The 25,159-nt window shown below is 46.3% G+C and overlaps 1 protein-coding gene across 1 annotated transcript in view; it reads left to right on the top strand.

Annotated features, from left to right (window-relative positions):
- Positions 1–24,364, top strand: part of LOC138491429 (probable imidazolonepropionase) — a 182,859-nt gene extending 158,495 nt beyond the window's left edge. Inside the window, exons 4-5 of the mRNA XM_069617948.1 lie at positions 7,955–8,232; positions 24,064–24,364. Coding sequence (XP_069474049.1) covers positions 7,955–8,232; positions 24,064–24,346 — 561 coding nt within the window. The 3' untranslated portion in view covers positions 24,347–24,364. The remainder of the gene's footprint in view (positions 1–7,954; positions 8,233–24,063) is intronic.
- Positions 24,365–25,159: the final 795 nt, after the last annotated feature.

The raw sequence follows: 25,159 nt of genomic DNA, 5'->3' as shown, positions 1-25,159 counted from the left end.
TCGATCCAAGCAGAACATCCATCGAATCCAGAAAAAAAAAACACATTGCATCCATTTGAAGGGGGAAAAAAAAATCCACAGGAACGCAGGGAGACCCGAACACGATGAAACCGCGGCGAGAATGAACTTTAAAAATGGCGCCTACGTATACGTAGCGCAACGCAGCCTCACGTAGCATGCTATTACCATATGTAAACAAATGGACAATCTCTCATTTCTAAAACAACAGCGCCATCTATTGACGAAAAAATATACTAAATGTTTAACGTTACGGTTTGCAATTGTTAATTATTTATTTAAAATTGCAGTTTACATTAAATATATATTTATTTAATTACTATTTTGTTTAAAATATTAGAGTACATGCTATTTAATTGCTATTTTTATTCAAGATTTTTAATGCTATTCCTATTAAAGAAAACTAAATAAAAGATGTTTAGAAATAATAATAAATAATAATAAAAGACATTTAAACACTTACCTTGTATTAACTTCAATTCGAAAAATCGAAAAAAAATCGAAAAAAATTCGACATTTTTGTAATTCGACATTTTTGTTTTCGACATTTTTTTTCGACATTTTGACTTTCGATATTATTGTATTCGACATTATGACTGGATACCTCTATGCTCATTAATCCTCTGTTTCACGGGCCTTATTGTTTTGCCAATGTATATGAGATCACATGGGCATCTGATGACATAAATGACGTACTTGCTCTCGCAGTTCGTGTGATTTCTCATTGTCCATTTGAAGTTTTTGTGGCTGAAAGCTTTGCTGGTCTTGGTGCATCTACAGGCTACGCAGTGGCCGCAGCTGTAATGTCCAATGACCGGTGGTAGGTTCCATAGCGTGGGTTCTGTTTTTGCTGGTTCAAGGAGGGTGTGCACTAAGGTGTCCCTGAGGTTTTTATTTTTCTTGAAGTCGAAAATGTGTTTTTTTGGAGAGACTCCCTTCATTCTTAACGAGATGCCAGTGTTTGTTGATGGTGGTCTTGATAAGATTACTCACAGGGTTAAATGTGGTCACACAGACTGTTCTGTCTGTCGGATCTTTGATCTTGGTGGTGAGGCAGATGGTGCGGTCCGTGTTGGCAGCTCTTTTCTTAGCGGATTTTATGGACTACTTGGGGTATCCTCTTTCAGCAAGACGTGTTTGTAGCTGTGAGGCATGTTGTTCGAACTTGTCTCTCTCGGTGCAGTTCCTGCGTATACGAAGGATTTGTCCATGGGGCAGGTTGTATTTAAGACCCTGGGGGTGGTAACTTGTAAAATGCAGTAGGCTGTTCCTATCCGTGGGTTTGTGGAAAAGTTCGGTTTTTAGCTGGTTTCCAGAACGATAGATATGTAGGTCTAAGAAATTAATGGCCTGGAAATTCCATTCGATGGTGAAATTGATGTGTGCGTTCCGTTGGTTAAGCCACGAGTGAAATGCTGTCAAGGCTTCTTTGCTTCCTTCCCAAATCAGAAGGACATCGTCAATGTACCGCAACCAGATTTTGATGTGATCTCTGTACGGGTTGTTTTCATGGTATATGTGGTCGTCTTCATATTGGGCCATATATAGATTGGCCACATCTGGTGCGAACGTTGCGCCCATACTCACGCATTTGACTTGCTGATATATTTGCTTTTCAAACAGGAAGAAGTTTTCTGACATAGCCAGGCGGATACATTCAAGAATGAAGTTGGTGGGTGTTGAAGTAACGTCTGTTCTTTTGTTTAGGCATTTTGCGAGTGCTGTTAATCCTTTGCTTTGTGGAATAGAGGTGTATAAGGCCTCGACATCCATGGTGACTAGGATGGAGTTAGGTGTCAAATCAACTGTTTGTAGAATTTTGATTGTTTCTGTGCTGTCCTTAATGTAAGACTTTATTTGGCCCACAAATGGTTTCAAAAAATGGTCCGTGTAGAGGGACAAAGGTTCCAGTAGGGAGTCACAAGCGGAGACGATAGGCCGCCCTGGTGGTCTAGTGGCATGCTTGTGGATCTTGGGAAGGATATAGAAGGCTGGTATCCTTGGGCGCATTTTCTTGAGAAACCTGTGCTCATCCTCGCAAATCCACCCTTGGTCTTCTGCGTGCTTGGTTAGACTGATAATCTCGTCTTGTAGCCTTTGGGTAGGATCTCCATGGAGTTTTTTGTAGGAGTTGGTGTCTGCTAGCAATCGCAGGCATTCGTTGTTATATTCTGTAGTATTCATGATGACAATCCCACCGCCTTTGTCAGCTGGCTTGATTGCGATCGATCTGTCCATGTTCAGTGTGTTAAGTGCTGCTCATTCTTCTTTACTCAGATTTTCTTGGTAGAAGTTTTTGCGTGTGAGGCTGGTGGTCACAGTTTGGGTTACTATTTTTTCGAAAGTATCGAATTCATCCGGGATGGTGTGTGCGGGCGGCATGAAGGCCGATTTTGGTTTGAGGCCACTGGTGTTCTCACGTGGTGCCTCTGGGTCCTGTGGGATGATATTTTCCGAATCTCTTTTTTCAGGTAAGTATATTTCGAAGAAATATTTCAGTCTTAAGGTGCGAACGAATTTCTTGAGTTCTGCTTCAGTCTTGAAAATGTCTGCTTTGGTGGCAGGGACGAAAGACAAACCTCTCTGTAGGAGGGTTTGTTCTGGATTGTTCAAAATTCTAGATGATAGATTGAAGATAGGGATGGTAGTCAAGGTTGATTGGAATACCACCGGCGTGTCCGCATGTACTGGTCCGCCTGCTGTGGTCGCCTTCTTGGTCTGCCCCGTTGGCCTCCCCTTTGAAAAAAAGGGTGTTGGGGAGGAGGTCCTGCGGACTTGTTTCCACTTGGGGGTTGAGGGGGGCCCCCGCTCGATGATCCAGAGCTACCAGAGAAATTGACTATGCTGTTCCGTCTATTGTAGTTAGTTTTCTGTTGTTGTTGAAGGTCGCTATAGTACATTTCTTTTAGATAAGGGTAAGTTTTTTCTTCGGTGTATTGTGCAAGATCTTTACTGAATTTCTGCACTTTTCGGTCTACAGTTATCTGTTTAAACTTAGCCACTTCCTCTTCAAGTTTCTCTAGTTTGTTTTTTGCTTCTGTCATGGCGGTATCCTCGCTGAATTTTTTCTCAAGCTCAGCTAGTTCTTCGCCCTGCTTTTTGCATTCCTCTTCCGCTGTGTCGATTATGAGGATGACCCAATCTCTGCTGCATTTGTTGCCAACCCCACTGAAGTTGATCTTGAACTTGGGATTGTCCGTAAAGACACGGGGGATGTTCTTGACTTGTAGTCCCTCAGGTATAATTCCGGCCTTTAAATATTCAAGCATGAAGGTGCCATGCATCTCAGTGCGAATGAGTTTCTTCTTTTTTTGATGTATGAGATCTAAGTCATCTTTATTGGAGCCTTGTGCTATTGCTCCTCCTTCTGAACCGAAGGCTGATGTAGTGCCTAACAATTTTTGAAAGTATTCATCTGTGTAGGACACAATATTTACTTTATCCATCGTTGGTGGGTGTAGGAGTATGGGTGTTAGTGTATACTCCAATCGAAAAAAATGGCCCTACAACCACGGGTTGTACTGACTAGCAGAAAAAATAAAGGGTGCCTGGCGGAGTCCTGATATGCCCAGGAGGGTACATATATTGATAACAAAAATAATCAGGATGCGAGATCCTCACAACAATCCACAGTTTTTGGGTATATTTATTTCAATCTCAAAAACCAGTGTCTTAAATTATTACAAACTTTCGCTAAGCACGAAAGCGAAAACGGACAGATTTCAATATAAAAACATAGGGAAGTGCAGTTGTGCACCCTCATCAGGATGTGGAGGATGAGTACCCTAGTGACAAGCACATGAGAGTATAGGCAGTTGGTGACACAAGTAACTCAGATAAGTGCTGCCCGAGGCTGTTCTTCAACCCGGGTGTGGTTTGAACAAAAACAGTGTACACAACACGAAATTAGAAACATACAACAAAGGGTATTTTCACAGTTGTGCCACAAGTGATCGACACAGTTGTGTTTCGGCCGCAATGGCTTGGTAGAAGCTTGTAGTTGTGGTGGCCTTCATCAGGAGAGACTAGTTCGGAGAGTCTGTCCGTGGGTAAGATCTGTGGGACGGAGGAGAACTATGAGGATCTCAAAAGGTACATATTCACTTAGGGGTTACGAAATAACAGCTCATTGGTGCTAGAGAAATACACCGGTGGTGTATGGGAAAGCGCAGCTTACCGTCCAACCGGAGTGAGGGGATATGCTGTCAAAGGCGTGAGCATGGGCGCAACGTTCGCACCAGATGTGGCCAATCTATATATGGCCCAATATGAAGACGACCACATATACCATGAAAACAACCCATACAGAGATCACATCAAAATCTGGCGGCGGTACATTGACGATGTCCTTCTGATTTGGGAAGGAAGCAAAGAAGCCTTGACAGCATTTCACTCGTGGCTTAACCAACAGAACGCACACATCAATTTCACCATCGAATGGGATTTCCAGGCCATTAACTTCTTAGACCTACATATCTATCGTTCTGGAAAGCAGCTAAAAACCAAACTTTTCCGCAAACCCACGGATAGGAACAGCCTACTGCATTTTACAAGTTACCACCCCCAGGGTCTTAAATACAACCTGCCCTATGGACAATTCCTTCGTATACGCAGGAACTGCACCGAGAGAGACAAGTTCAAACAACATGTCTCACAGCTACAAACACATCTTGCTGAAAGAGGATACCCCAAGAAGTCCATAAAATCCGCTAAGAAAAGAGCTGCCAACACGGACTGCACCATCTGCCTCACCACCAAGATCAAAGATCCGACAGACAGTACAGTCTGTGTGACCACATTTAACCCTGTGAGTAATCTTATCAAGACCACCATCAACAAACACTGGCATCTCGTTAAGAATGAAGGGAGTCTCTCCAAAAAACCACTTTTCGCCTTCAAGAAAAATAAAAACCTCAGGGACACCTTAGTGCACACCTTCCTTGAACCAGCAAAAACAGAACCCACGCTATGGAACCTACCACTGGTCATTGGACATTACAGCTGCGGCCACTGCGTAGCCTGTATATACACCAAGACCACCAAAACTTTCAGCCACAAAAACTTCAAATGGACAATGAGAAATCACACGAACTGCGAGAGCAAGTACGTCATTTATGTCATCAGATGCCCATGTGATCTCGTATACATTGGCAAAACAATAAGGCCCGTGAAACAGAGGATTAATGAGCATAGATCCTGCCTCAAAAACTCAGTTCAAGACAAGCCTTTAGTTGACCACTTCGCCAAAAAAGGACACACACATGAACAGTTTACATGGACCGTCCTCCAGCAACTAACAACGCATAAACGAGGAGGAGATATCAATCTCGCTCTCACCAGACTAGAGCAGAAGTGGGTCCACAGACTGGATACTGTAAAGAATGAACTCAATATTACAGTAGAGTGGAAACACTTCTGGGACTAGTCCCCACTCTCGTACAAGGTTTTTTTCTCATCCCTGCCAGCCACCTACCTCCCCCAGACTTGGGGCCCTATAGAGCCATTGGGGGAGTATTTTATCCTGCATACAGATGCCACTCTTATCCCGTCACCCCATACCTAGAACCATGACTAGTACCCCGGGCGTGGGACCCTAATACCTCCTTTTTACCAACCGCACACCATACTTTGGTTTCTTGCCAACAATAGGTTGGTTTTGTTTTCACAAATGTATAGAAAAAATGCAACAAAAAATGTTTTTATGCGTTTGATTTGTTCACACACTTGTGCAGCAAGAATCTGTGTTTGTTCTACTGTTGATGCAAAATATGGATGTGAATATACTTGTGTAAGAAACAGACACGTGCATGTTCAGTTTGCTTCAGTGTTTTTTCTCCCAGAATGACATGCGTATAGATACATAAAAACCCGAAGTCACTGATTGTGGTATTAGTGTCCCCCTCCCACCTCACGTGACCACACTGTCATGATGATTCACATGAGCCCCTGACAAGCGGGCTTGCTCGCCTCTTTCACCTATCACCCGTGCATTTTTCAGGGACTACCTTTCCCACAATACATCCCAGTGTAGTTTTTGTTCTACTCCACACTGGATGCATACACCCCAAACACGGGATGGCTCCCGTTGAGTGACAGCACCTAGAAGCCTAGCATAGTATGCATACAACACCTTTACGAGTCCCCCACATACCCCCACTGGGATTGGCCAAGCACATAGGGGGCGTGCCCACCCTTTCAGTCATATCTGCTGATTCACGGCAGGCAGCCATTATCAGCGCTGCCGTGAACTCAGCAAGAACTCAAAGAATGCGAATCAGGTAAGCCATGTCCCGGCCGGCCCCAGAGCCTTATGACTCCTGCATATTACAAGACTGTTGCACTTTTGACACGTCTTGTTTCATGAACTGTGCCTCTCGTCACCATTTTGCTCTGATAGGGGTATATATTTGTTTTCCCCCCTCTTTAGATCAATGGCTAATCATAAGCCCAGCGCCGTCTGAATCCGGTTTTCCCGGCACGGCCGATCCACACCCACTGGTGAATCTTTTCACGCCACCAGACCTAGGATCAGATCTAGGTCGGCTGACAGCATACCGCCTCACTCCGGTTGGACGGTAAGCTGCGCTTTCCCATACACCACCAGTATATTTCTCTTGCACCAATGAGCTGTTATTTAGTAACCCCTAAGTGAATATGTACATTTTGAGATCCTCATAGTTCTCCTCCCTCCCACAGATCTTACCCACGGACAGACTCTCCCAACTAGTCTCTCCTGATGAAGGCCACCTCAACTACAAGCTTCTACCAAGCCATTGTGGCCGAAACACAACTGTGTTGATCACTTGTGGCACAACTGTGAAAATACCCTTTGTTGTATGTTTCTAATTACGTGTTGTGTACACTGTTTTTGTTTAAACCACACCCGGGTTGAAGAACGGCCTCGGCCAGCACTTATCTGAGTTACTTGTGTCACCAACTGCCTATACTCTCATGTGCTTGTCACTAGGGTACTCATCCTGCACATCCTGATGATGGTGCACAACTGCACTTCCCTATGTGTTTATATTGAAATCTGTCCGTTTTCGCTTTCGTGCTTAGCGAAAGTTTGTAATAATTTAAGACACTGGTTTTTGAGATTGAAATAAATATGTCCAAAAACTGTGGATTGTTGTGAGGATCTCGCATCCTGATTATTTTTGTTATCAATATGTGTACCCTCCTGGGCATATCAGGACTCCGCCAGGCGCCCTTTATTTTTTCTTCAAACCAGGACAGACCAGATCTCATCAGTGCTCATAACTTTTATTCACCCACTTGCATTTGTAGAGCTACAGCTGAAGAATGGGAAAAGATTGTGTGCCAATAGCATTCCTCACTGGGGCAGGTCCTGGCTGTTTGGGTGCGCACCATGACAAAGAAATGGGGCTTGCCCTCTTAATTTCCATGCCATATCTCTAAGCAGGCCATGACCTACTTTTAGGCAGGTTACCCAAAAGTGAATTGTGATTAGACATTAACCTTGTGAATGCAATTATGCATTTCCTCACTTTCAGACGCACAAAAAGCCTAGATTCTGCAAACCGACCCACCAGTGTATTTGCAATATTGAGTGTTGGAGGCATGCAATAGGGAATCTGTACAGGTCTTCTTCCCACTCCGATACCCCTCTGAACTATTGGTTTTGCTGCTGTTGTGAAGAGGGCATACCAGCAACCCTTTGGGCCCAGTGGTGCAAGGAAGCCTTCCTAATCGGAGGCACTGCTTTAGCCATATGTCGATGCATGTCACTGGGGGACAGAAGTATAAAGGGCACCTTGCCATACTTTGCCGGCCTCATTCTCCCATTTTGTGTTATGCCATTGCTTAGCATTAACCAGCAGTTTTCCTGTACAACGCTGTAGATAATTGGCAAGTTGTAGTCGTCTGCTTAACCTTAAAATAGTTCTGAACTCATGGACCATGTTTTCTGCCTCAGCTTGCAGGTGCCACATACATGGACATTCACCAGGCTGGAGGAGGAATCCATTTTACTGTTGAACGCACCCAGAACGCATCGGAGGAGGAGCTCTTCAGCAGCTTCAAGCACCGCCTGCTGCGTATGCTCAGGGCAGGGACCACCTTGGTGGAATGCAAAAGTGGATACGGTTTACACCTGGACACTGAGCTGAAGATGCTGAGAGTGATTGAACGTGCTCGACGTGAAGTGGACATCTGCGTTTCTTCTACTTACTGCGGAGCGCATTCGGTGCCCAAGTAAGGCGACCTATTTCTTCTAATATAGAGTATGCAAAGCAACTATTTGCATCTTAACAGTGTGAAGGGGAAACAAAACTGCAAACCCTTCAGAACATCTGCTGCTCTTTAAGATGTGAAGAGCCAGGAATGAAAGACGGACACAGAGAAGTCATATTTGTGATTATAGACTTTTGTCAAATTCTAAGGGTTTGGAAAATGCCTCACTGTCCCTACTTCTAAGAGGTATTTTCCTACCTCAAACACAACTAAGGGCCTGTCCAATGTCAAGAGGTCCAAAGCAAAACTGTCCTGTGTCCGAAATCCTATCCTTCCCCTCATATTCTAAAGTAACTCTAATGTATAAAGGGATAATTTTGTTATTCTTGAAAGGTGCACAAATGTTCAAGGTCAAAGAAAATATTAAGGTTCTCCAACACAAAAGTTTCCAATTTATAAGGTTCACAATTCCTGGGAATGGCACCCTTCCCCATGTTTCTGTTCAGTGCTTCTCACAATCCAATAGCCACAGCACTTCCTTGGAGGTTTCTTAGTAAATAACAAAACACCTTGTTTTCCCACACAGTTTTAGATGTCAATTACAGCTGTACATAAAACCTGGTGTTTTCCGCTTCAATCCTTCTTTGCTCTGCAGCTCGAGTTTTACCTGGCATACTCCTGTGCCAGGACTTCTTTGGATGTCTGCTTTGGCCTGGTATACTCTCCTGCCAGATCTTTTAACCTGCTGCACTTCGCACACACACAAACTTGCAGACTTGTGCTTAATGTGTACTCATAGACTTGTGCTTTGCCTGGTATACTGTCCTGTAAGGGCTTTTAACATGTTTTACTTTATACACACTTGCTGGTTTATGTAATTGCAAATGTTTACGAGGTGAGGGTTTTCCTTTCTCCCCCTTTTAACCTGTCTTGATCTTTGCTCCCCTTGGTTACGGGTCCCAGACTTGTAACTCTCACAGCTTTGCAAAAGTTCACGAGGTGAGGGTTTTTTCTTTCTCCCTCCTTTAACCTCTCAGGCTTTGCTTTTCCTTTCATTCAATTCTCCATTAGTGTCCTTTGGTTTCATTGCGGAGGCGCCCCGGTGTCCCCCTCTTTCTCTCCATGACTCACCGGCTTTCTGAAGCACTCCTTAGGTCACTCATGGTAAACCAGGGCTGGTGTCTCGGTGCTCTGCCTCCAGCTTGCGGGTCCACTGTCATCCCTCACCGGCCTATGCATCCTTTGTGGTTCCTGCCTTGTGTCTAAGCCTCTCTCTGTGTTCCTGGGGCTGAGGCACTCTTCTCCGTTGCCCACGGCCGCTGACCAGACTTGCCTTCTGTCTGACATGGTCTCAGCGGGGCACTTGGGTTATCGCAGCCTTCCTCCTTCTGCTTTGAGCCGGTCGGCCCCATGGACTTCTCCACAGCGGCTCACCAGTCCATCCTTCATCCTCAAGCGAACGCGGGTCGCCCAAGTAGCTTCTCTCTACTTCATTCAGATTCTGCTTTTTAAATCTCTGGCACCTGTCAAGCACTTGTGACTACTGTAGCGCATTCTACAGTTATCAGCATTGTGTATCTGCATTAATCCCTTTAGCCGCCTCGTCTCAGTATTTTGATATGTAGGGAAATGTTGTTCTTTTCTGCGTTTTCTGTCTGCATGATACTGGAAGAGGTCTTTAACAGGTTTTAAGGATAATGGTAGGGAACTTTTACAATAAGCCATAACGGCTTGGCATAGAGAGGGAAATTCCCAAAAAGGGAAAGGGAGTTATGTGCCTTAACCTGGCGATGCCACACTATCTCCCTGAGCGTCACCTCCCCCAGGGAAAGAAGTGATGACATTGCCATATTCATCACAAAGATCACAAAGTGAGATTACTATATTTATTGAAACATTAAAATATGCATGACAATATAGCATAAATATAGAAGCAGTTAGTCTGCATTCAATACAGTAGTTATTTACTGTGACTGTTTAATTACATGGATTTGCCCTACTCTTCCTCCTGTTAATTAGATTTTATTAACAGTTGTCCTGGCAGACGTCTCTAAAAGTGGTGAACTCAGGCTGAGCAACCTTGTCTCCAAATTGTTATAATGAAGGTGCGTGCAAGGTTTCATACATTCTCTCTCCACCAACATTACATGCATCTCCCAGCTCAGCCTTACAGCCTAGTGGAATAGTGAGAACACCACCAGCTCGCAGGTAGTTTGTTTCTACACTGTGCCACGTTCCATTCAAGGAGTCCACAGATGATGTCATGGCTGTGTACTGAGATGCTATACACCTCCCTCGCTTGGGAACTCTGAAACCCTCATGACAAATAATAAATTACCATGTTTAACAAGATCGGTAAGATAATATTATTTTTGCAGACTTTGATCCTGTGAAATGTTTCAGATTTTGTCATCTTTTGTGGCAGTGGAAAATCGGGAGCATTTCACGGATTTGAGCGGTTCACTGAGCTTGGTTATACTCCTCTGTACTTCGTATTGGAGTTTAACATGCACCTTTTCCCCACCAGAGTGAGTGAAAGGAACATGGTGAGTACCATACAGACCAGAAGCAAGTAAATCCACAGTATTGCCACACAAGTGAAGGGGCAGAGTTATGTGGTTGTGAGGCCACAGGGTTACATTCAATAGTATATTTCCTGTTCTTAATATCCGTAAAGTAAATCTGCATATTACTGTGGTCTCACCTTGAATCCTTATTATTTTGTGTTTGGTTTGTGTCATATAGCCTAAATGAATAGACCTTAACACAACAAAAAACAAAACCATACATGCATAACAATATTCACCATTTCTAATAAGATCAATTCATCATAAAACAACATAAGAAAGAATTCAATTTACAAAAAACCCAACTGCTTCAGATTGCAATATAAAGCAATTACTAAGGATCTAGAACAATGATCTAAATCAAATTGCTTCCATAAAAATTCTGATGGGTTGAATTAAATTTCCCATGGCCAAAAGTGCCATTTCTCAGATAGCTAGTTTTGGTTAATCAAGCAGTAAGTGTCTTAAAGATTCAGACTGTAGATTGCAGTAACAGCAATTGGGGCCGCTCAGATCTTCCATGCAAACATATTTTCCGTAGTTGGCAAAATATTTCAACGGAAGCGCTGAATGGTTCGAGCAAACTTTCAAGGTGAATGTAAACCCCAATTTCCGATTACTCATATTTAGATCTTTATATCCTTAATAACAATTTAATTTATCACGTTTGAACCCAATCATTCTGCCATCATTTATTTTTCACCAGCAGAGTGTTATTTGCAGCATCTTCCATACCGCATGAAATATTATTTAAAGGTATCCTAGAGGATTGAACAAAAGAATTCTCAACCCGTGCCTTATTTCTACCCATCTTTACAATAGATTGTGTTTGGTGGCGGTAGGTAGAAGTTCAAACCAAGTTGGATTTTCTTCCATAACGCCTTTCGTATTTAAGGAAACCATAACCATCTCATGTCTTATAATAGTCATTGGTACAGCTTTAGCAAGACCCAGAGTGTCTTTCCACAAAAGGCCTTCAGTATAATCATAATTGTACTCATTCAGCTGGTGATGCACTTCTAGTCTGTAATAAATTACCGGAATCACTTTGGATTCATAAAATGTCACTAATGGTTTGATGGAGAACTATTCATAGCGGCTATGAAGAGACTTCATTTGGCAAAGCATACGTTTTGCCGTTATATGTTCAATTAATTGCATCTTCATCTTTTTACCATATATGTTCAAACCCAAATATTTTATATTACGGACGTCTTCTATAATCTGTGAGTTTAGTCTCCAACTTGCACTGACCTTTCTACGGCCAGCATTAAGCCCCAATATTTATGATTTTATGGGAATTATTATTTTAACATTTTTAGATGCCTACTGTCCAAAAGCCTCCAAGAGGTGTAAAATTCCCATTTTGCAGCAATCCAGAAGCAGGTGTCTTTCGCTTAAGAGAGCCAAAACAATTTGTAACCAAACACAGAAGAAGAGACAAAGACTGAGTCAGCGAGTTCTTCCCCAATATCTGATAAGTACAGATTAGAGTGGCGCCAGGACACAACCCTTGCGCAATCCGTTACACGTAGCAATGGGTATGGTTGTATTACCTTGCTGACTAAGTTTCACTCTGAAATTTGTGTGTGAATGCAAATGAATCACAATTGTCAGTAAGTTGGATCGGAATACACCATTTCTTTAATTTGGACCACAGCAGCATTCTCTGAATTTTGTCAAAAGCATTTGTTATATAAATGGATGCAACATAGATTTCACAGGTGCGCTTTTGCTAGGTGGTCTGCTGTAAATAGTCTATAGTAAGACCTGCTCTGTTAGTCCCAATGCCCTATCTAAACCCAACTTGATTCGGTTTTAGAACTCCAGCATGGGACGCCCAGGCGGAAAGCTCAACCAGTAAAAGAAATTCAAATATTTTTGCGTCTGTGTCTTGGAGAGCTATCAGCCTGTAATTAAGCGGGTTGCATTTGTCCTTTTTAAGAATTGTTACTGTTATGGCTATATACCAAGTTGAGGGAAAGTTCTGCTGGTTTCAGATCGATTTAAACACCTTGTATAGAAGAGAAGCCCAAAACGTGGGGTCCAGTTTAAGAATCCCATTACAAAGACAGTTTGGCCCCGGAGCTCTGGACTGACTAGCACTGCGGATTATCCTTTCAATATCCATACAATTGAAATCCCATGCATCGCCCTTCCTTACATATGAGCTGGATTCAGCTTTAGGGGAATATAATTGGAAAATGTAACCTATCCAGTCATCCTCAGGAATTGGATTTTCCTGTAATTCAATTTGGGGATTATTTTTTCCATTTATCTACCTCTAGAAGCTCTTGTCCGAATTTTGCAGAATGCTGTATAGCATACGTTCCCCTGCCCTTTAACTAGTGAGTTTAAAACAAAATGTAAAGCAATAAGAGTAGCCTCATTTGCAACCCTCTTTGGCTGTGCTTGCTCAGATTTCCTAAATTGATGCTATAATTCACGATCACTTGGCCCTACTCCATCCGTTCTTGTGTATCAAATATTGCTGGTGTCACAGAAATTGCACTCATCGTGAGGTTACTCACGGAATACATAGATTGTGTTTGGATAACCTGCTGCACGGGGACTGGACGAAGCATGCATGGATTATTATTACCTTCAAAGTTAACCAAACAGGGTAATGATGCGTCGGCAATGCACAACTCTCCCAAACGGACGCTGCAGCCTTTAGTGATTTTTCTTTTCATCAATGTTGATGACAAAGTGCAATCGTTTGGAGCAGGTGATGTAATCTGGATGTTTGCAGGGTCAATAACAGAGCTAGATGGAAAGTGAGATGATTGGCGACAATGTGGCATGGGAGTAATAGGCAAATTAGATGAACACGAAGGTCGCCCAACTGCTGAACTGGGCTTTCCGTTCCCTTCTCGGGATCACAAACGTAATCCGTTTCAATCGCCCGCAGATCATCACGCAAGCTGGTACTCCGCAAGTAATACATTAACAAAACGTCATAGTAATTAAAGGTATTTGCTTACTGTTCACTGAAGCTCAGCCGAAGCCGCTTCCGACACTTGTCACACACTTTGAGGTATAGTTTTAATGACAATCCGGTGCAGGCTTTGGAACGGCCAGTTCACCAGTATTCATAAGCAGGAGCACACGTTATCTGCTAACTGCACGGCAAGTGCATTTTTTTTCTCCATTTTCCTTTGTTCACTTTGTTCTTTTTAATGGATGTGAACGGATTCTTTAACCAAAACGCGATTTTAAAAAAAAAAAAAAAAAACTACACAGTGTGGCGCTGCCCCTTTAGGGGACGCGCACGTGGCGGCGTGACATTGCACACTGCCGCGTGCAGCATAAATAAAGGAGGCGTTCCCGGCCACGTTAGTGCGACCGGGAAGCCCGAGTAGAGCGGACATCTCCGTGTGAGTCTGTTGTGCTTGGGGGCTTACGGGCATCGCAAGTGGGGGTCATGGGACACCCACAACAGTGGCGATGAGGTCAGTGGAATGCCTGGGCCCGGCGGTGAAAGTCACGTCAATTTTTCGTCTTGAAGCAGAGATTGTTGAAGTTTTTGTTTCATGCCGTAGGCCGTGCATTTACCACACGGCAGGTGGCCATCTTGGATTTTGGCCGTGGACACTCACTGTGCTCCGGTTTGCACGGTGAGAGGCATCTAGGCCAGATTTTTGGATAATCTGTTAGCAGGCAGTTGCACCTGCACATCCATGCCCGAATTTCGGATTTTTGTTGATTTTTGGGCTTCCTACGTCGAGGAAAAGCGAGGGGAAGGGCTGAAATGGCTGGGCCTGCTTAGCCCAGAATCTCCTTGGCTTAATGGTACTGCTGCAGCAGTACTGCTCATCCTCTTCATCATCATAACAAGCTGCTGCAGCTGGGGACTTCCATGTTCTTCATCCTCTTCATCATCATGTCTAGCTTCTGTGTCTGTGCATGAGACTCTCTGTGGGGGTGGATTATCTACCATCATCTTCTTCACTGCCAGGTTGGACTTTGCACTGTGCTGTGGTGGTGGGAGTGAGTTGCGGCCCCCAAGATCCACGCTGGGGGTGCCTGTGCGCTTAAGCCCATGAACGGGCCTGGTGATCAAGATGGTGGGCAGCCAGCTGATCAACAGCAGCCTCCTCAGGACGGTGGGCAGCCAGCAGTTCAACAGCAGCCTCCTCAGGCCCTAGCAGGAGTTCAGGCTCCACTACCTCCGGCGCCACCAGCGGCACAACCGTTTGTTCAACCACTACCTCCTGTCATGGCCCAAGCACGAGCCCCAGCGGCTTTACAGCCTATTCCTGAGTTCGATGTCTCAGGCCCACCATCCAGCCTGGGGCTCAGATGGAAAAGGTGGGTGGACTGCCTCGACATGTATTTCAGGGCCACAACAGTGACTGACGATGACAGCATGTTGGCGACCATGCTGTATTGGGCAGGACCGGCGGTGCAGGAGATTTTCGAGTCGCTACAACCAGCGGATGGCACCTATGCGGCGGCAAAGACAGCCCTCCAGGCTCATTTTCTGCCCAAATGAGACCCAGAAGGAAGATGAGACCCTGGACACTTTTTATGGCCGCCTCAGGCGCCTGTCGCTGGCATGTGCATGGGGCGATGCAGAGGACATGATACGAACAATGCTCATCCAGGCATGCTCCTCCGGCAAGCTGATACGGCAAGTGCTAAGAGAGCCGGGCACCACGTTGCCTCGCATCCTTGAGCTGGGACGCTGCCATGAAGTGTCTGAGGCTCGGGCAGCCAGGAGGAGGCTGGATCACGTCCGGTCAAGACCAAGGAGGTGTGTGCCATGTGGCGAGGTGGAAGAGGCATCAGACGACCTGGTTCTGGACTCCATGACAGAGCTGGTGAGTCCTGCCAGAAGTGTGGGTACGACCTACCCCACCCGGCTGAGTGTCCTGCGGCTGGAAGAACATGTGGAAGGTGTGGTCTGCCGGATCACTTTTCCCGAGTGTGCAAGGCAGCCCTGCCTGTGATGGTGCCAAGAGGCACGGTTCGGTCCGGGTTCCTTTGCCAGAATCGCCCGCCGAACGTAGCTCAGGTGGACCAGGGCGAAGAGGGTGCCCCGGTGGAAGAAGTGGAGGAAGAAGAGGAAGAGAACATTTTCTTCGTCTCCAGTTTGGGGGCCCTCAAATCGAAGAACCGGCGACAACCGAGGTGTGTGGTGGTCAACAAGTCACCAGTCCCAGTCCTCGTGGACACAGGTGCGTCGGTCAATGTAATGGCCCTTGGGCACTACGATGCCATGGACATGCCTCCCAAGCTGGTCACACCGAGAGTCCGCATCTTTGCCTTCGGCGGCCTGGAACCCATCCCGCTGGACGGTGCCTTCGTGGCGAAGGTGGAGCATGATGGCTCACAGATCACTGCTCGCTTCTATGTGACGCCGGTAAGCACGAACACTCTCCTGAGCTGCGCTGTGGCCGAGGCCCTCGGCATCGTCAGTTTCGCCTATTCTGTGTATCTTGAGGACATCAGCGACCTACCAGACAAGTACTCCGCTCTGTTCAATGGGATTGGACAGATGGCTGGTGACCCGGTGAGGTTGCACATAGACGAATCCGTGCAGCCCATTGCCCTGAAACATCGCAGGGTACCCTTTCATCTCCGAGAGCAGGTGGACAAAGAGCTGGACAATCTTGTTAATCTCGACATCATCGAGAAGGTGGAGGGTCCAACTCCCTGGGTGTCCCCGATTGTCGTGGCAAGGAAACCTAAGCAACCTGACTCTGTCCGCATCTGTGTCGATATGAGGCTGCCTAACAAAGCCATTAAAAGGGAGAGACATCTTACCCCAACGATCGACGACATCATTGCAGAAGTGCAGGGTGCTCGATTCTTCTCCAAGCTGGACCTTCGGGCGGGTTACCATCAGGTGGTCTTACACCCTGAATCAAGATACATCACGACGTTCACCACCCACTGTGGACTCTACCGCTATAAGAGACTTAGTTTCGGCGTGTCCTCGGCAGCAGAGGTATTCCAGAATATCATCCGGGGTGCCCTCGCAGACCTAGAGGGCGTTTTGAACATCAGCGATGATATCCTGGTGTTCGCCAGGACTGAGGTTGACCACCTGCAGAGGCTGGCAAGGACATTTGAGAGACTGCAGTCGTTGGGTCTCACCCTACACAGGGAGAAATGTGAGTTTCTGCGCCCGTCCATGGAGTTCTTTGGCTTTGTTTGCAAAGAGGGAGGTGTGTCGCCGGATCCCAGGAAGGTCCAGGACATTAAAAAGGCACAACCACCCGCGTCGGTGTCCGATGTGAGAAGTTTCCTCGGCATGGTTGGTTACTGCGGACATTTTATCCAGAACCTCGCCTCGAGATCTGAACCGCTGAGGGCCCTGACTAAGAAGGAGTCCACCTGGCACTGGGCCCCCTTGAGCAGGCGGCGTTCGAGGACATTAAGGGCGCACTTGCCGCTGAAGATACCATGGCGTTCTTCGATCCTGCCTTACCATCAGAAGTCATTGTGGACACCAGCCCGTTCGGCCTGGGGGCCGTACTGACACAAATAGATTGGGATGGGGGTGTCCGCCCGGTGGCCTACGCCAGTAAAGCGCTGTCCGAGACCGAGCAGCGGTACTCACAAATTAAGCGTGAGGCTCTAGCGGTGCTTTGGGGCTGTAGACACTTCAGGCTCCATGTCCTGGGCTGCCCGGTGACGGTCGTGACAGACCACAAACCCCTGATTCCCATCCTTGCAGGATCTTCATCCAAACCGCCGGCGAGGATCGAGCGGTGGATGCTTGTCCTCCTGCTGTATGGGGTTAATCTGGTGTATCGGCTGGGGGCGAATAATGCTGCAGACTATCTGTCCAGACATCCTGGTGCGCATGGAGAGAAGGAGCAAGACACGTGCCGAGGAAGCTGATGATCATGTCCACATGGTGGTGGAGGCGGCCACTCCGAACTCAATGCCCCTCGAAGAACTAGAGGCAGCAGCAGCAGCAGGTGACGAGTGCTTCCAGATATTAAGACACTCCATGCAGCAGGGATCCTGGAAGTCAGTGCTGGAGTCCCTGGCCGGGCGTACTGAGGAGGCCAAGACTGGGCTAGAGCAGCTGTGGAAGCTGTTGTCATTCTCGGCGTCAGGCCTGCTGCTCAGGGGTGACTGGATAGTCGTCTCGCAGTCAAAGGTGTAAGAACACCCTTGCTCACCATGGACACCAGGGTGCTGCGAAGACCAAGGCCCGGCTAAGGCTAAAGGTGTGGTTCCCTGAGTTAGAATGGAAAGTGGACGATTTTGTGGCGGCCTGTGTCTGGTTTCAGGCGGCGTCCCCTCTGCAAAGAGAACCGGCCATAGAGGCGATGCCTTGGGGGACGCGGCCCTGGGAGGTGGTACACGCGGACTTTGGATATACGATGCTGGGTACCCCCTGGTGATCGTGGATGAATACTCGAGGTATCCAGAGGTTGAGTTTGTGGACTCGGTGGCCTTTGAGCACGTGGTGATAGCCGTTGAGAAGGTGTTTGCGGCCCATGGGTTTCCCCATACATTGTGCTCCGACAATGGGGCACCGTTCCAGAGCGAGCAGTTCTCGGAGCTGATGGAGGGATGCGGGGTACAGCACAGGAAGATCACCCCCCTATGGCCGAGGGAAAATGGTGAGGCCGAGAGACTGATGAGGACACTAAATAAGACCTTCAGGATTGCCCAAGGGCAGGTACAGTGTCTGCAGAGGGCCCTCTATCAGTTCCTGCGGATGTACCGCACCACCGCGCATGCCTCCACGGGGGTGGCACCGGCTGAAGCGCTGTTTAAGCGGTGCCCCCAGGGTCTGCTGCCCGAGGTGGGGGAGAAGGAGCCGGGAGTGATTGACGATCGGCAGGTGGAGCTGGACCGGTGGCTGAGAATTGAGCAGGAGAGCGCGAGGAGAGGAATCCGCCCGCAGCGACTGGAGCCGGTAGACGAGGTCCTCATCAGGAACAGGCATCCCCATGGAAAGCTCTCACTCCCCTACGAACCGGAGCCGCTGGATGTAGTGGCTGTCAAGGGGTCCATGGTGACGGCCTCGGACGGGAGGTTGGCTGTCACCCGCAATGTGAGCTTCTTTAAGAAGCTAGGGGATCCTAGGACTGAGCCTCCCCTTGAACCGGACTTAATGGAGGTGCCCGAGGATAGAGGAGGCCAACCCTACATACCCGAGTCCCCTGCCCGGGGAGTGCCATTGGATGTACTGCCTGTGCCGGAGGTAAGCAGGGGGTACCCCCAGAGGGCTGGGCGAGGGAAACCCGCTTACCTTAACGATTACGTGTTGGGACATATGTCGTAATCGGCCTGAGGGCCTGGAATGTTAATTAAGGGGACCCGGGTGGATGTGAATAAAGGGGCGTGTGGGGAAATTTGTTGAAGTGTTGTGTTGACATGTTATTTGGTTTATGATGTTTAGTATTAAAGTATTGTTGTTTGTCCTCCTGAAAAAGGAGGAGTGTGGCTCTGCCCCTTTAGGGGACACGCTTGTGGCGGGGTGACGTTGCACGCAGCCGCGTGCAGTATAAATAAAGGGGGCGTTCCCGGCCGCGTTGGTGCGACCGGGAAGCCCGAGCAGAGCGGACGTCTCAGTGTGAATCTGTTGTGCTTGGGGCTTACGGGCATCGCGAGTGGGGGTCATGGGACACCCACAACATACAGCAACAATCAAGGGAGCGTGTCCCAAAAGGTGCACAATTAAAGTCTTCACACGCTGTAAATCCATAGAATGGTGAGCAGTGGTAAGCAAACAAACCCCAACTACCTCCACTCTCCAACACTGACACGTCCCACACTTTGCATTTTTATGTGCAGAAATGTCTCTGTTAATCCTTTAACCAGTAATTTGGTCACAATAAATAGTCCAACAGCCTGCAGCCGGCTGCACACTTGCTCCCACACTTAAGTTTATCAACTTCCAGCCAAACAAATGTAGGACTGATCAGAAAGAACTGAGCCACCAGTATCCTCCTGTACTGTACTGCCTGCCACCCAAGTGGGTCAATGCAAGTCTAATTCTTGCCTGCCTCACCGGCCAGAGCATCTCCTCAGGCTCCTCAGGCCTGCAGGACTGCAAAACCTGGCCAAGCACTTTACTAACCACACTTTCTGTTTCAAAATTGCAGTTCACAGCGACCTCCAGTAATGATAATGCCGAAGAGCACAGCTCAAAGGACTCTACTTTTTACAAAGGAAACTCTGCTTTAATAGGAGAGCCCTGCAGGCACTGTGCCCAGACTGCCAACTGATCTTGAATCTTTCTAGAAGAAAATGCTGAATCTCTCCAGCCCCAGCCTTGAGAATATGGTAGATGCTTATTAGTTCTAGTGAAGGGACCTCCCATGGTATTAAACAAGCACAGAGTACAAAGTATGTCTTCGATGCCTATGGTTATTATGTGCAGACTACAACATAGCACAGAGGAATCTGTGAGGGAGGTCAGAGGAAGCAAAGTACACTGAGGAGAAAGGGGAGACCAGGGAGTCCTGACCATGCTGGAGTGGAGCCAGCGCAAGGATAGCCTTGGGGAGTCCGGTAAAGTCAGATCAAGCAAAGCAGAAGTGTCCGAAGTCCGACATGGAGCATGTAAGCAGCAGCAGGGATGAGACCATTCCAAACCCCAGATACCAGCAGAGCTGAGAGAGGTTGAGAGTGAGTGGCGGAGGAGGCACTGTAGATGATGTGACCACACAAAGCTGCTGGAAGAGGTCCTGAATGAGAAGTGTGTTTGAGTGATCCGACCTAGATTGGGACGGAGTAGGGTGATCAGAACCAAAGCGAGAGAGAGGTTCGCAGAGACCCACAGGTGTGAAGAGTAAGTACTGAGGTAGAGCATACATCAGACGGGAGATTCCAGGGGCAAACACCAGTAAAGCGCATTGAGAAATTGAATGAAAGCAGAAGAGCTGTTAGTTGGATCTTGGAAATACATATTTTTTTATTTATTAAGTTTATTTGGTTTATTACAAACCTTTCACAATCAGAAAAAAGAAAATTTAGTTTCTAACAAAGAGAACTAACTTAAGTAACAGGACAACGCAGAAAATACAGAAGAGAGGTCAAAAAACAACAAACAAACCCTAAATCAGATAAATAAAATCTAACTTAATAAAACCTTTACATTACACAACAGGTACTTGGATAATATTTAAAAACAAATTTTTGCAGGTTTTACGATAAAACAGTACATCTTCCTAACTACACCAATTAACTTATTTGCATTGCATCTTCTTCGTCGCAGAGGTCTAACTTTTTAAGGGTTTGTTCCAAAAATTTGACCGTTACAACGTTTATTTTTGGAGTTCGACAGTCATATATTACACTCCACCACTTCTCCGAGTCTAAACCGCATAAATCAACGATGTTGCTATTTAGATACAAATTTCTAAGATCTCTTAACTCAGGGCAAAATAATACCAAGTGTCTAAGGGATTCTTCACTTCTTTTGCACAGTCTACACATTGTGCATATCTTTTCTTTGGTGTATCTTGCCTTTGTTGTTTTGTTTCGCAGAACATTCAATCTAAAGCGCAACAATAGATCTTTGTTTGCAGTACTTTTTCTAGAGCCCAATGAAAAATTGAACCTAAGGAGAACTGCTGAATGCTTGAGCGTGCGGGCCAAGTTCCCAAAGCCAAACCTACTCCTAAATAGCTGGAACTTGGAAGGCATAGTTCCATTTTAAACGGCTACTGGAAAATGTAGTGCATACTGGAACTTTCCAAATCCCACATTTTCAGAAAAGAATACACATGGATACACTGAAAGTCAGGATTGTTTACATGATTTAATTAGAACGATTTCTTAAATACTGTAAATACTCACATAGCAAGCAAGAACAAGATTGAACAGGCATCATTATAGGGTCTGTTGTTAAAGCCTGACTGCCTATGACATCTGAGTGTTCAGCCTCTTTCCTGTGATTCTTCTCAATCTCTGCAACAGTGATGATAAACCATGGATTACTCACATTCATGCAGTGAATCCCGGGTGATCATCACCAATGGTGGCTGTCATTTCAGAAATGGCTACTGCCTTTAACCTGTTGATTCCGACATATAAAGCCTGTGCAACCTTGCTTCGCGTGCTATGAGGGTTTATTATGGAAGATTGAGAATTATACATACCGTTCCGTAAACGTGCACCCTATAGACTGTAAAGTGGGGCTCATTTTAGAAGGTAAAAGATGCAAGGAAGGCTATTTGCTCTCTTTTGTAGGTTTTCAGGTTTTTCAACTCTAAATGTATTCTTTACCCCCCAGTAACAGTCAGTTAGACTGGTGGGTTTCAGGGCTTGGAGTTTCGAGAAGTGGGGAGTGGGCACTTGACCATTCCGGTAGTTCACGAAAGAGTGGGCTAAAAGTGACAGCACTGCAGAGAGGGTTGCATGTACTCTTCCTTCTTGTCACAGAGGGAGGGAGGGTGAGAAGGAAGTTAGGGAGGCAGTTCCTGAGGGGGGTTTAGGTAACCCTGTGACTTGGGACTCCTCTTTAGGGGAGTACATGGGCCCCCCTCTCTTCTAGCGCAGAAGACGGGCCCCACAATTGGGCTTCCCACCTCGAAGCATGGCTTATGAAACCTTGGAGAGACATTCAAGTTGTGACTAGAGCTGTGTGAGCCTCTGAAGGAACCTGAGGCCCCATGGCAGTTTGGGAACAGAATTACTTGACCGATGACTGGTTAGATCAAGAACAGAAAAGTTAGAACAATTATCAAAGGTAAAGGAGAAGTAACAACGCTTATGGTGGTAGAGGGACCTGGTCATCTTTTCTTTTTAAGGCTATCGCCCATTATTCTCTTTAAGGAGCACAATGGATCCCAAGGCACAGTGCTTCCTTGGATTGCATCTTCCACTCAAATTCATGGTGAAAATATGAGGTTCATCTTGGATAATTGCATGACTCTAACACCACAGATTAATGTTCTTGTTGGGAAGTGTTTTGCACACCTCCAAACTGGCTGTGGCCCTAAACTGCATCTGGAGGCAGCTGTGCCGCAATTCCCCTATCTTGGGCCCACTCGTTTATATCTTCTATCAAGGCCTGTATACAATGTGGTTCCCTAACCCATAAACTACTCTTAATACTGGCTAGCTCATGATTGCAAATGTGTACCATTGCTCGGCTGCACCCACCCCTGAACAGGTGGCACTTGCGCATAATTCTTTAGTCTTTCATGCTTTTGGTATTTTCGGTCATAAGTGCTTAGGCGTATCTCACCTCAAGGTAGGAAGTGCCCCCGAAACCTGGAAACCTTTTTGTGTTTGTGTCCCCGTCTTGGGTTGGTTAAATCTCTAACGGATGTTCCCAAGTATTGGCTGAAAGTGTTCATGTTCTCACCCAGAGGCCCACAAATAGAAGACTTAGAATGGTGTAATGACAACCGTTTCTAGTGACCTGGCCGACGAGGCTGACCTGTGGAAAGATGGCGTTGAAAAACGAAAATGCTGCTGACTGCAATGTTGAGGAAAGACTGACTGTATTAATCTGTCGCATTGAATTTGGATGGTCACAGGATTTAGAAAATATAAAAGGGGGGGGAAATGCGGGGTAAATACTGCGATTGAGTTGGCCACGTAATAGTTGTAGTGGATCTGGTACAGCTCATCGTGGCTGTTTCCATGCATTTTTCACTGCTTTGTTATGGAGGAAAGCACAACCATACCTTCCCCAACGCTCCCTCATCTACACTTCTAAATGAAAACAAATACCCTAAACCTGCAAATCCCCCCTAAATATTCAGTGATAAAAAAAGGCATAACGGCCTCGCCTCAATACGTTGGCCCCACCCAGTTGGGCCAGTGCCTTTCTAAAACCGAATAGTTGGTGAATGAATTATGTATGAAAGTATATCTTAATGGTCCCCTACCCACCCTAATAAAAACAGGTGGTAGCAACAAACCAAATATCAAGGCTGACCCATATTAAGGGGGTTCTACACTGGGTTGGGGCTGGGGAAGCAGCAATGTCAGAACCTATGTATGTATAGGAACGCAGGTGATAATTAAACCTGCAGCCCTTTCCCTCGCAAAGCAAACGGGAAGCACCTTGAAATGCTGTGAACACTGCTTTTTCCAGGAGCAGAAGAAAAAAAGGGGGCTGAAATCAAGCGGATATGTGGAGGTCTGAATGGTGAGTCTGGAGCTCCCCCTCAGGAATACCTGGGGTGGAGTTCCTGCACTGAGCTCCTCATACTACTACTGGTAGTGGAATGGGAACATGTGGAGGCAATCCTGTTGTGTGGACTTTCTTCTCTGCCCCATTTTGTAAAACTGCATGTGATCATCCATTGCACTACATGGTGTCCTATTAAATGTGTTTTTCTCTGTACATCAGAGGTAAAACTGCTCAGGAAGCTGCTGATGACATTGTTACAAACCATCTGCCTAAGCTACAACACCTTATGCTCTCTGGTGAATTGCAAGTGGACAATATTGATGTATTCTGTGAGAAGGGCGTCTTTGATCTGGATTCTACTCGAAGAATTCTCCAGGCTGGAAAAGATGCAGGACTACAAATTAACTTTCATGGGGACGAACTTAATCCAGTGAAAGCCGCTGAGGTAACCAGCAATACAACATTTTTCAAAATTGCATTTTCTTGGCATGTAAAAAATTAACAATGGAATCCAGCTAGTTGCTTTAATAAATGTATTGTGTTGTACAGCCGCTGATGTGAATTCGGGTAACCTGCTGTGTTGGATTTCAACTGCTTTAATGGGGTCACACTTCTCGCTGATGTTTGGACAGCATGTTGTGTGGCCCTAGGCCAGTCACTGGTAAACTGAAATGGTTCTATTTTCAATTGGTGCCCTCTCAAAATGAGAATACTAAAAGTTGACATAGTGTGTACTATCACAATAATGTGGGTCTGGCGGCGTTCCTTTATCGCTGCTCGGCGTAACGATTGTGGCTTTCAGAGTTAGTTTCTTGCAGCGTTGAGGCACCTTCGCTGTCAGCAAGTAGCCTGTAATGTTCTGCCTGTGCAGTGTTCCTTGCTGCATCTCTCACTCGTGGGTCAGATGTTTTCCTGTCCCCTGCAAGGGTTTCTGGTGTTCATGGTGGCCAGCATGTTGTAAGGCAGGCATTGTGTGATTGATAGCGGTAGTCCCCAACTGTAACCAGGCACATAAAGGGCGTGGGAGGCAGAGACTGGGGTCCTCTCGACTCCCTTAGCTCTTCTCCGGGCCGGGTCTGGCTCTGCTTCCTTGGCCTCAGTGAGGGGGGAGTCCCTATCCCCCCTTGACAGGGTCAGGTCCCTGATCCTGTCACGTAGCAAAGCCTCAAAAATCCCTAAGTGCATAGTGAGACTCTTTACAGTCAAACACTCAAAGTTTGGTTTCGGCCAATCGGCCCATCTCTTTTACCACTTTTGGTCTGAAACGTCAAGTCTACGCGAGGGTTGAAGGACTTTTTGATGTGATTTTGATTTG

This window comes from Ambystoma mexicanum, chromosome 10 (assembly GCF_040938575.1).
Source record: "Ambystoma mexicanum isolate Mex_15411 chromosome 10, UKY_AmexF1_1, whole genome shotgun sequence".
Lineage (NCBI taxonomy): Eukaryota > Metazoa > Chordata > Amphibia > Caudata > Ambystomatidae > Ambystoma > Ambystoma mexicanum.
This window is presented reverse-complemented; position numbering and strand designations above follow the sequence as displayed.